The 11918-nt window shown below is 34.6% G+C and overlaps 1 protein-coding gene across 1 annotated transcript; it reads left to right on the plus strand.

Annotated features, from left to right (window-relative positions):
- The first annotated feature begins 309 nt into the window (after positions 1–309).
- On the plus strand, positions 310–6673 carry LOC107817391 (YTH domain-containing protein ECT4). Its single transcript, XM_016643197.2, has 10 exons — positions 310–641; positions 1744–1799; positions 2399–2460; positions 3320–3464; positions 4082–4131; positions 4213–4611; positions 4768–5277; positions 5484–5696; positions 5871–6041; positions 6253–6673. Exons 2-10 carry the CDS (start codon positions 1772–1774, stop codon positions 6382–6384), a joined length of 1710 nt encoding a protein of 569 aa, XP_016498683.1. The 5' UTR covers positions 310–641; positions 1744–1771; the 3' UTR covers positions 6385–6673.
- Positions 6674–11918: the final 5245 nt, after the last annotated feature.

Below are 11918 nucleotides of genomic sequence, written 5' to 3' on the forward strand. Positions count from 1 at the left end.
GGCATAAATGAAGAATATTTTAAATCATGTGCCATGTGTTTCATTATAAAGCACATGCGTTCCTTTTCTCATTAAAAGCCAATTGTAGGGAAAAAACAAAGATGTCAATTGCCACTAACAGTCAAACCTAATACTTGTAACAACTTCTTATTATTTATCTACTCTCCATTTAATTTTTTTTTTTAAAAATCCCAAACCAAATTCAACTTAAAAATGTAAAACAAATAATATTACAAGTGCCATAAAATATCTTCTCAATATCCAAAAAATCAATAGATATATATTTTGTTTTTATAAAGAATATAAAATTGGACTCTCTCAATAGTGCTCGTCCACCATTCAAATAGGCAGCAACAAGAATCTTTAGTACCAGCCATTGACTATAAGATCCACGGTCCATAACCATTCACACCAAAACAAGAAACAAATATCGACCGTTAGATCAAAATTAAGGGTTTTAGTCACAGTACCTTTACACTCCACGCCTCCTATTATACTCGCGCAGCTCTCTATTCGTTCTTTCTCTTTCGTTTTCCCAAAACCTTACCACAGGAAAACCGCTCGTTTATTCCATAGCGGTTGTGTGGTTCAAAACCATATCCCTTACTGTATCGGTGGTTTTGCTTTTTTTTTTGTAAAAGGTGAGTCTTTGATTTTTCTTTTTGAGTTTTTTTTTGGTTGCTGTAAGTGAGTAACAAAGATCTAAACCCTTTATTTCTTTTGAAAGATTATTTATGGGGTTCTTTTCTGTTTCATATGATTTAAATGGAAAAAAGTTTTTTTCCCGTGTTTTTTATTTACATACACAAACTCATGTCAGAGCAAGAAAGATCTGAGATTTTATTTTCTGTGGTTTAGCATGATTTACTGTTAAAGGGGTCGTTTTGGGATTTTTATTTTTATTTTTTGTATTTATTTCCTCTAGAATTAAGCATGTTTTTCCATTTTTATTGAGATTAAAGTTCCTTTCGTTTTTCTGTATTGGGTGAAAAACTATATGGTAGCTTTATTTTTTTGTGGACAAATGGATGACATGCTCTGAAATAGACATGCATTATACAAAGCTGTTGTATTGTTATCCATTTTTTTGGGGGACTATGTGATTCATTTTCAGACCTAAGTCTAGGTATTTTATAGCTTGCTACTTTTTTTTCCTGGAAATTTCCAATTATTTGGTACCAGTGGAATAGTCGAGGTGTCATAAAAAAATTTCCCATTATTTGTGGTGTGATATTGAAAATCCGTATGTTCCTGTTAGTTAGCTGATATTCTTGCGTTGTTATAAAGCACAAGCACTAGTATAGGATTGAGGGACTATATTTTCTCTTTCTCCTTGTTTTATGGGTAATCATTGGATTCAAATGTATTAGTCCACCCTGTTTCTTTGTTGGTCAATTTAAGGATAGCGTGAGGGAAACCTTACATTTGATGGGCTATCTTTCATTTCCTTGCTTTTAGGCATGAAAATACCTTGTTTTTTGTTTTTTTAATCCTATTCTGTTATCTACAAGTTCATGGCCCGGAATGAATTTCATTGTCTTTCATTGTATACATGTGATTGTAAGGCATGTGTTTAATTCAAAGTTCTTGGAAGATATTCTTGTCTGCATGGATTAGAAAGTTTTTCTTAAAAGATTTTGAAGCTCTCAATTATGTCTTATTGAACTGTTTTTCTTAACCTTTTATTTGTTCTCCAAGAGTATATTTTCCTTTTACCTTATGCATTACGTCAACTGGTCGCAGGTCAGGAATTGGATTTTGAAGCTCAACAATGGCAGGAGAGAAGATTATAGAAAAACGTATCCCGCTAATATTTGGCTCTGCAATGTTCTTGGATTTTGTAGTACATTTCCTAGCTGCTTCATAAATGTGTATAATTTTCCAATCTACTATTTGGTCAGTGTTGGAAATATTTGAAGACTGAATTGTTCCAAAATATGATTTGATGCTTTTTTGCTGGCTAGAGGATTTTTGAATGTTATGAGGTGACTGGGAATATATGAATCTCAAAATCTCGAGGAAGAGTTCAACATAAGTTTCCATATGGGAATGTATGAACTCTGAACTCTTGAAATTATGTTTTCAGGAAACAGCTTTGATCTCTATTTTTTTTTTGGTCAAGCTCCTATGGTGGATAAAGTTGCAAACTGAAAGCAAAGGGGCATGCTAAATTTTGGTGTTATAATTGCAAACATAAATTGTCCTAGTCGTAGGTGCATGTGCTGACATCAGACATGTGATGATTACTGTCTTTAAGACAATAATGCTTACAATTCACTCCAATGTCCCTACTTAAAATTCCAGATTTTCTGTTTGAAGTTACATGCTCTATTGTCAAGACTTGAAGTCGAACTTACTAAACGATTGTCTATATTGTTATTGCTTAACTATTTTTAAGCTGAAGCAGTTGCTCCAGGATCGAAATCTGATTCGTCTATTAAGCTGACTGAGAAGGATCTGGTATGCTGCAACTCTATCACTCTCTCTTTTTGACACGCCTTTATGTGTGGTTCTGAGATTGTTGTATGTAAAAACATTTTTTGCAAAGCAGCAAGTAGGTTAGCTGAGTTGGATATGTTTTGCTAGGACTTGTTTCTGTGATTGGCATTCTCACATTTTTTTCTTGATTCCACGTTTGAATAGCTTTTCTGCCCAAATGCACGAGTACCTGTTTTTTGGGACATATATTTCTAAGGATTTGGGGGGGGGGGGTTGGCCAGGGGGGGTAAGGGTGGGTTGGGTACAAAGATAATGCCTAGCTAGGTTTGAGGAGTATTTGTATGTCTTTTCTCTTGAATCCCACATGTTTTTAGTTGTGAGTGGGCATTTGTTTGGTTCTCCTAAATGACCATGCGTATAGTCTAGTTTTCTATGCTTCTGAATGTTTGTGCCATCCTTCTTTCTTTCTAATTTTCGGTAAACGACAAACATGTACAGATTTCAAAAAAAGATGGAAAAGTTTCTGACTCGCTGTCTTCTTTGGGAGCTGTGATTCCAAAGATCCTATTTTCTTGATTCCACGTTTGAATATCTTTTCTGCCCAAATGCTCTAGTACCTGTTTTTTGGGACATATATTTCTAAGGATTTGGGGGGGGGGGGTTGGCCAGAGGGGTTGGGTTGGGTACAAAGATTATGCCTAGCTAGGTTTGAGGAGTATTTGTATGGCTTTTCTCTTGAATCCCACATGTTTTTAGTTGTGAGTGGGCATTTGTTTGGTTCTCCTAAATGATCATGCGTATAGTCTAGTTTTCTATGCTTCTGAATGTTTGTGCCATCCTTCTTTCTTTCTAATTTTCGGTAAACAACAAACATGTACAGATTTCAAAAAAAGATGGAAAAGTTTCTGACTCGCTGTCATCTTTGGGAGCTGTGACTGGCATCAAGGGTGAAATTGATCAACCACCAATTGCAGAGCAAGGTGCTTATTATCCACCTGCTAGCTATTGCGATTACTACTACCCAGGTCAGATATTGAATTGGTTTTGTTATTGTTCCTTTAGTTTTCGAATAAGCTCCTATTTCACTCATGATGGACAGATCATAGAAAAAAGTATGCTGCAAAAGTATTTGTTATTGATCAGACTTGCACAGACATAACTATTGTTATCATTACCACTTTAATACAATTCGGTATATAAAAATACAAAAAAATCTTGATTGAAACTTGTTCTTTTTCTTGTGAAAATTAAGTGTGTATCTTATTCATATAGGTATTTACTGTAAGATGTTAATTTTTTTCTTATTGTGCCTTTAAGTTTTGTTGAAGCACAAGTTAAATTAAGGGGGATGAGCTTCTCAGACAGCTGTCGCAAGTGCTGAAAAGTCCGCAGATTAGCCTAAGTTTGCTACATTCTATAAGGGTTGGCTTATGATAAACTATATTTTTAGGACATATTTTATGTACTCTTTAAGAGAGATTGCCACATCCTTCAGTACTTGTTTACGGATTGTGGCGCATACTATATTTTCAATTGTTTACTCCTTATTCCTTAACGTTGATCTGTGGACTTACTTGCTTTGCTATTAAATTATCTATTAGAATTGTTTGGATGATAACGTGTAATTTGCTGCTTTTTGCAGGCTATAACGGGGCTTTTAATCAGTTAGACGATCAAGGTTACTTTAATGCGGTTAGTGCTACTTCTCTAATACGCAAATTATTTTAAATTGCTTTGTTGCCTGACAACTAAATACAATCTGGTGATTTTCAGGGTATTCAATCAGATAATGGTTCCCTTCTCTACTATCTTCCTGGCTATAATCCTTACAGTGCTGGATTTGTGGGAGGCGATGGGAAGCAGTCTTATCTATCATCTGGATATCTTCAACAACCTGTCTCATATGGTTCAGAGTCCTTGCCATGTTATACATGGGGTTCGACATACTGTGCAGATACCAATAGTGCTGCTCCCAAATCTGGGAATGTTAAATCAACGTTTGGCCGAAATGGTTCAGACAAGTCAAATGGTTTTAATTCCACAAAAACAAATAGTTCTTTCGCAAGCAAAAACTCGGCCGTGCTGTTTAACCCAAAGACTCGACAGTCTACTGCTGCGTCAAATCTGCCAAAGTCTAACCATCAAGCTCAGCCTTTCAAACCAGCTAACAAGGTTTGTATAATGTTTCCCTGAATGAGGAAACCTATGTTAAAAGGGCTCTTAAGTTCTTCGTTTCCTGATGTCTTTTCGCATGTCATGAGTGCTGAATTGGGAGTATGATTTCTCTTTTTGTCGCTTTAACATGTTTTAATCTCTTTATGTTGGCAGTTTCGGCCCGATATCCAGTCTGGAGGCCTGATTAAAGGGTTTCATATGGCTGGGGATTTCCCATCATACACCAGTCAAAATCAAGGTTTTTTCATGCCGTATGATCCCACTAACTACCAAACAAATGGTAGAATGTGGAATGGGAATTACAGATTCAAATCACGGGGAAATTTCACCAGAAATGGTGTGTTTGAGGCCTCAACTGAGTTACCTCGTGGTCCCCGCGCAGACAGCAGGAGCAGTCCTTCAAAACCATCTGCTGAGGAGGACCAGCTTGGGCCAATTATTCAGAAGGAGAAGTATAACAAAGAGGATTTCAAGACTCAGTACGATAATGCCAAGTTTTATGTTATCAAGTCATACAGTGAAGATGATATTCACAAGTGTGTCAAATATGATGTATGGTCAAGTACTCCTAACGGGAACAAGAAATTGGATGGTGCCTTCCGTGATGCTGAGGGTAAAGCAAGTGGAGCTGGTTCAAGCTGTCCAGTGTTCCTCTTCTTTTCAGTAAGTTATACTCTGTCTCATGTTTCTTCCGTTGCAAGTAAATATTTACCTCTGAGTGTGATTTGTTTTCATTTGTGCACGCGTCTTTTAAATGGATGTTCTGTATAAAAGCTCATTCCTTTACCCCTATTTTTGTTAGAAACAATTTTATATGTGATGGGTGGTCTTGATGTAACTTACTGCGTTTTTTGTCTATGGAATTTCAGGTAAATGGAAGTGGACAGTTTTTAGGTGTAGCTGAGATGGTTGGGCAGGTTGACTTCAACAGAAACATGGACTTTTGGCAGCTTGATAAGTGGAGCGGGTTCTTCCCAGTGAAGTGGCACATAGTTAAAGATGTCCCTAACACACAGTTCAGGCACATTATCCTCGAAAACAATGATAATAGACCTGTGACCTATAGCAGAGATACTCAGGAGGTATGCTTTCATACCATTTTGGCTATTCCTATAGTGGGTTCTTTTAGTATTTGGTTCAGTTTATGTCTCTGATTGGAATGACAGAATTTGAATTTGAAGTTAAGGTTTTGTCTCTAAATTTGTTCCCTCGTCTCTCAGTTTCTGTATTGTTTCTTAATGATGCTGGCTTTCCAGATTGGGCTGAAGGAAGGTATGGAAATGCTTAACATATTTAAGAGCTACTCGGAGAGGACATCTATATTGGATGATTTTAATTTCTATGAAAAGCGTGAGAAATTGCTCAAGGCTAAAAGGAGTACAAAACCAGCTGGTCAAGCTGATGTATTCGAGAAAACTGATTCTCTTGTGAGTTTCTGTCTCTTCTTGTGCATTTAGAAAATCTTGAACAAGTAGCGCAGTACTGCATTTTAGCTGAATACTTCATGTAAAGCTTTGGACACAGTTGTTTATGTTTGAAGCACACTGCATCAAAGAACAGTTAATGTCTGGACAATATTGTTAGTGTTTAGCAATGCTTGTCAAATATCATTATGATTTTAATGTTACTATGGTGCAGAAGCAATTCAAAGGAGGAGATAAGATACTTGAGGAGGAGCTGAAGACCAACTCGTCTGGTCCAACTGCGTCTCTTGTTTCTCTCACCAAAAACCTCTCAATTAATTCAAGGCCATTCAAAAGTAGTGTGTGAATCATAGGCGTCACTATGCCTCCAAGAGGCAATCTTATGACTAGGTAGTCCTGAAGCATCAAAGGCGTCCCTATTTCCCCTTGTGTTTTGCTTTTGTTAATTAGGCATATAGGCATACTCGTTCCGTTGGTGGCTTCTGGGATGGCTGTACTAGTCTCTTTTGTTAGTTTTTATCTCATCTTTAAGAAAGGAAAAGGGTTCAGTTTCTTTTCAATTGTCTTTTGCGATGTCTGTTTCTTTCTACTTTGTGTTTTAGATTTGCAGTATTGATGAAATGTTAAAAGCAAAAGATGACCTCCCCAGCGTGCAATCCTAGCTATTATATTACAATGGAGCTAATAATTTAGCTCTATTATGTTTCCTTTTTAGTCTATCATATTACTTAATGCGCTGACTGATTGCAGAGGGACTTGTTTAGACTTGTCCAAAAGTTTTCTGAGTATACGTGTTTAGAATTTGTTCAATTTGTTTTCCCTCATTCTTGTTGGTAACATGGGAGGATCGTTGAACTACTAAGTGGGCGTTTGGACATAAGAATTGTAAAATTCCAAAAAAAAGCGGTGAAAATGGTATTTGAAAATTAGAGTTGTGTTTGGACATGAATATAATTTTTGGTTGTTTTTGAAGTTTTGTGAGTAATCTAAGTGAAAATTTTAAAAAAACAGTTTTTTGGAGTTTTTTAAAATTTCGAAAAATTTTAAAATAAATCTTTAAATTGAAAATTTTATGAACAAACGCTTATTTTGAAAAAAATTGAAATTTTTGAAAAAAAGGAGAAAGTATTGGAATCCTGCATCTCCTTGCTTAGATTGGATAAAAGTACATAATTAGTATTTTTTGTAAAGCCTGTATTTATTTTGATAGTCTATTCATTAGAGTAACTTCTTGGCCTCATCCCCACTTGTGTCACACTAGGTATAAAAAAAAAGGGCAATCCAGTACACTAAGTTCTCGTTATGCGCGAGGTCCGGACCACAAGAGTCCTGGTCATATGACATCAACTTACCGATTACTACTGGGTATATTAAATTTATTATTAGGGAAGGGTTGAGGTTAGGACCATCATGATGGTTCAAAATATTCAAAAGCGAAATGCCGTAATGTCGTATAGTATATTACAAAAATTAATTAATTGGTAACTTGATAAAACTGATAATTAGCCTGATATCACAAGTAAGAATTCGTCATACAATGTAGGTTTACGTAACTTGAATTCATATCATTATTACAAATATTCTAAATTATTTAACACCTTCAATGGGGGAAAGTAGTGCACTGACGCATAAGTCTAGATCTTGAATGTTGAAAATGTTGATTTATAATTTCCTTCTCACTGCGTTTGAACTATGAGCTTATTCTTTTTTCTAAGAGTTTCTACCTTACCAATATATGTGGCAATAGATTAAAATAAAAAAAGGATTTGAAGTGTCAAAGGCATGATAAGCTTCTAAAAATAGAAATAAAAAACAAGTCCTAAAATATCTCTATAGGACCAGTACTACTTCAAAACACTAAAACAAAAAGGGAGAACCTTAAATATAACAAAAATAGTTAGTAATACATCGGTTGATGATAGAAGAAATTGTTTCATTCTGACTAAAGCAGCAACATACTTTCAAGGCTGAAGGAAGATCTAGTGCCTCAAATAAGATGATAGTTTTAGTTTCTCGTCTTGCTCGTTCTCCTTCATAGGATGGTACATTTGGGGCAAAGCACTCGGCATGATTATGTATGGAGTTGGCTGCAGGATTGTTGGAGCTACATAAGGTGATGAATATGGCATTTGACTATTAAGCATCATGTTATGAGACATCATTGTCTCATACTTCATTAATGCACACCTCATATTATTGCTGCCAATGCCATTGGAGGAAGAAGATGATGATGCACCATTATATTGCCAATCATTCTCATTCATCATTAACATCATCATTTCTTGATGATTAATGATGGAATTACAATAAGGATAAATTGCAGCTTGTTCTTGATTATTATTTATGAAATTACCTCCATATTCCATTCCTCCTTGTACCAATAGAGGATTAACATTATCATTGTTATTAGTCAATTGGCTTAATCCTTCACTGGAAAAATTCCCTTTGAGCAAATCAATTCTAGACTTCACTTTTTCAACTTTGTCATCCAATAAAGTTAAGAATTCCCTTAACTTAACTTCAGATAACTGGTTCATGAACTCTAGCCAACATGGGTATTTTTTCTGCATGTTCTTCTTTCTCAACTTGATCAACTCTTCCTCAACTTTCTTGTTTCGATTGAGGAAATAATCAGACAATCCAAAGGTTTTTGTACTACTCTCCTTCTTGTATTCGTCGATGAGATTCTGAATCTCTTCAACTTGTAAGGTTTTATTAGTACTAGTACCAGATTGCATGCTATTGTTTGTCCAAATCTCAGGCTCAGAGTTGGATCCATTGTTTTGTTTAGGTCCATACATGATCATACATCCATTCACATTGCAAAGAGTTGTAAATTCATACAACTTCTTCATTAGTCCTTCTTTCCTTTTCTTGAATGTTGCATTCCTTGCTTTCTCTTTGCTTATTAGTTCCATCTTCAGTTTTGCACGCCCCATCTCCCCTTTCTTGATCTAGCACAATTTAAACAAAAATCTTCAAGATGGGAAAATATTGCTTTGAATCTCTCCCCATAATGGAGAAATACAAACAGAAACTCAAACAAAAGATTCGCCTAAAACAATAATAAGATGTTATCTAACGTTTATACAATAACAATAACTACACCTCGGTCCCAAACAAGTTGGTGTCAGCTATATTATGAAACTTTATTGACATGTTTCTCCATAAAAGCTCAACTATATATGTTATTTAACTTTCTACTAAGAGAATACTATAATAAAAATCTAAAAAACAAGAGTAATGTTTTTGGACTTTTTTCTTTTTTTTTTGGGATCTGTTTAGTTGTTTATTTTAACGTTCGTGCATGTTGAAAAAAGTGAAGTTTGTAATGGTAATATTTCTTTCGGAGATAAGGAACACAAAATTGGGAAAACAATATATTCATAATAGCAAAGCCATGATTAAAAGCCAAAGATGTTAAGTATAGAAAGAGCAAGAACTAATTGAAGAAAGTACCTTTTGGAGTTCTTGGAAAGAAAGGAACTTCTTTCAACCTTTTATAAAAGGGGAGAAAAGGATTTCTTTACATGAATGAAGGTGTTCGTATGCATCAATTAATTAATGCTTGTTGTATAGAAAAGCTACCAAAGTTTACCAATTTTTTAAAAGGAAAGTGCGCGTCAATATTTAATTTAGTATCCTATTAATTGATTTTCTTAGATTCTTACTTGATCACAAATCTGTTTGGTCAAAATTAATTGAAATTTACCATATTTATAGAACATTCAAATTTGTAATCGTATGGTACAAAACTCACTAAATAAATAATTTGTTGTTCGAAATGATAGTTGGAGAAAAGTTTATCAATGTACTAGTGTCTAACTTACAACTTATTTGGATGGTGGTTACCTACCCTATTCTATGTATTATTACTTTAAATATAATATTTGTTTAGATTGTTATTCTCGTATCATTAAATTTGTCGTTATGTAACGACAAAAAGTGTCACTTTATGGAACAGTCGATTTGGTGTGGTCGCGTCGTTCCTTATTTTTTCTCTCATCTTGTCCTTTTTTATTACGTATTAAATAAATTTATTTATCCTCTACTCGCCTTTTTATATAATAATTCTACACCGTACCTTACTTTTTCTTTATAATCTTACAAGTTTATTCTTCAAATTGTTGGTGCATGACATCATGAAACGACGACAAATAATACGATCTATCCAAATAATGTATACATCAAATCGATATAGTATAATATAATACAATACTTTGCGATACATTATTAAATAATACATAATAACTCCAAACAAACCGTTAAGTAAATAAGAAGGCGGATACTTCTTTAAAAAGAAATTGCATATTAGACATACTACAAAGAAAGAGCGCAGTAGATGATACCATCCAGACTCCTCTTTTTATTTTATTTTTTTTGGGGTTTCCCATCTCGTCAAGTGTCCGATATTTGTATTGGAACTCGATTAAATTCGCGTATAAAAATCTCATATTGATAGGTAAAATACATCGTAACAAAGATAACTCGATACTCAGGACTCTTCTAATTCTATTATATCATTAGACATCCTTAAAGCCACTACGCAAATTAGGAGTAGAAGTTTATGCATATCCCTGGTTATTTGCATGTTCCTCTTTTTTTGTTGGGTCAAAATGTTCTGTTTAATAAGTGTGAAGAAACACTGTTTTTATTAAGTTTAAAAAAACAAACACAAAAAAGGGGCAACCTAGTGTACAAGGTATCTCACGTTCACGGTAAGATTCGGGAAAGGGTTGCACTCCCCTTGCAAGCATTAATAGCCTAATGCAAGCATTCGGGAAAGGGTTGCACTCCACGTTTACCCTAATGCAAGCATTAATAGCCTCTTTCACATCTCGAACCCCGTAACCTACATTTCACATGGAGACAACTTTCACATTTCTGCAAGGCTCTCCTTTTTAAGAAAACACTGTGTAAAGATATATGTGTCCAATATTTAGAGTTTTCTTAGTCTCATTATCAATAGTCAATGTCTAATGCAGATATAAACATCCGATCAATTGGTTTTGGTAGAATTTCCTTGCAAAGGATAATGCTAATTTGGTTTGGATTAGTTCCCCCAAACCCAAACCCCACCATCAAAATTTCTAATTTAGAATTGTAGGATTTTTTTATTTTTTTTTCAAAATTTGAATTACTTTATTGCACGATATTTCAAAATTACAAATCTTTTTAACAAAATAATCACAATTACAAGTTACAGTGCGTTGAATAACTTTCTAAAAACTAACTTCAAACCTTAAAAATAAAACGTACGTGATGCTTAAATTACTAAGTATTCACTTTGATGACATCTATAATAATTCTTTTACACAGACATGCAAAGTCAAACAGTCTGTTGTTCTTTTTAAATTAAACTCGAAATAATATGAACGAGACTCAGGTCCATATTAATAGAGAGAGTCCACCCGCTAAAAGTGATCGGGACGATCACCACTGATTTTTATAGTAACTAGGTTCAATTCTTACTAATCCCTTTCTCTTTACTTATATATATATATATATATATATATATATATATATATATTGAGATTGCGCATCGCGCTGGTACGAATACTAGTATATATAATAAGTAAAAAGTAGTCGTCGGCATTCTATATATAAACGACTTGACTGAGTCTACGAAGCTTTGTTTTTCTTGTAGTCGGCCCGTAATGCCTCCCTTCATTTGCTTGCCTCCTTTCACCTCATAATGCCTAAGGAAGTAGAGTAGTCAAGCCACTGAGGAAAAAAATGCAAGAAGCAGTTTCTGTTCGATCGACGGAATTAATCATACTTTCACACCTGTTGACCGACTTTCATAAAGCACCTTTGGGCAGCAACAATAATTGAGGCTTAGCCTATCCAATATTCGATTCAAAAAGAGTTTTTATTTGA

Source organism: Nicotiana tabacum, chromosome 19, assembly GCF_000715075.1.
Source record: "Nicotiana tabacum cultivar K326 chromosome 19, ASM71507v2, whole genome shotgun sequence".
Lineage (NCBI taxonomy): Eukaryota > Viridiplantae > Streptophyta > Magnoliopsida > Solanales > Solanaceae > Nicotiana > Nicotiana tabacum.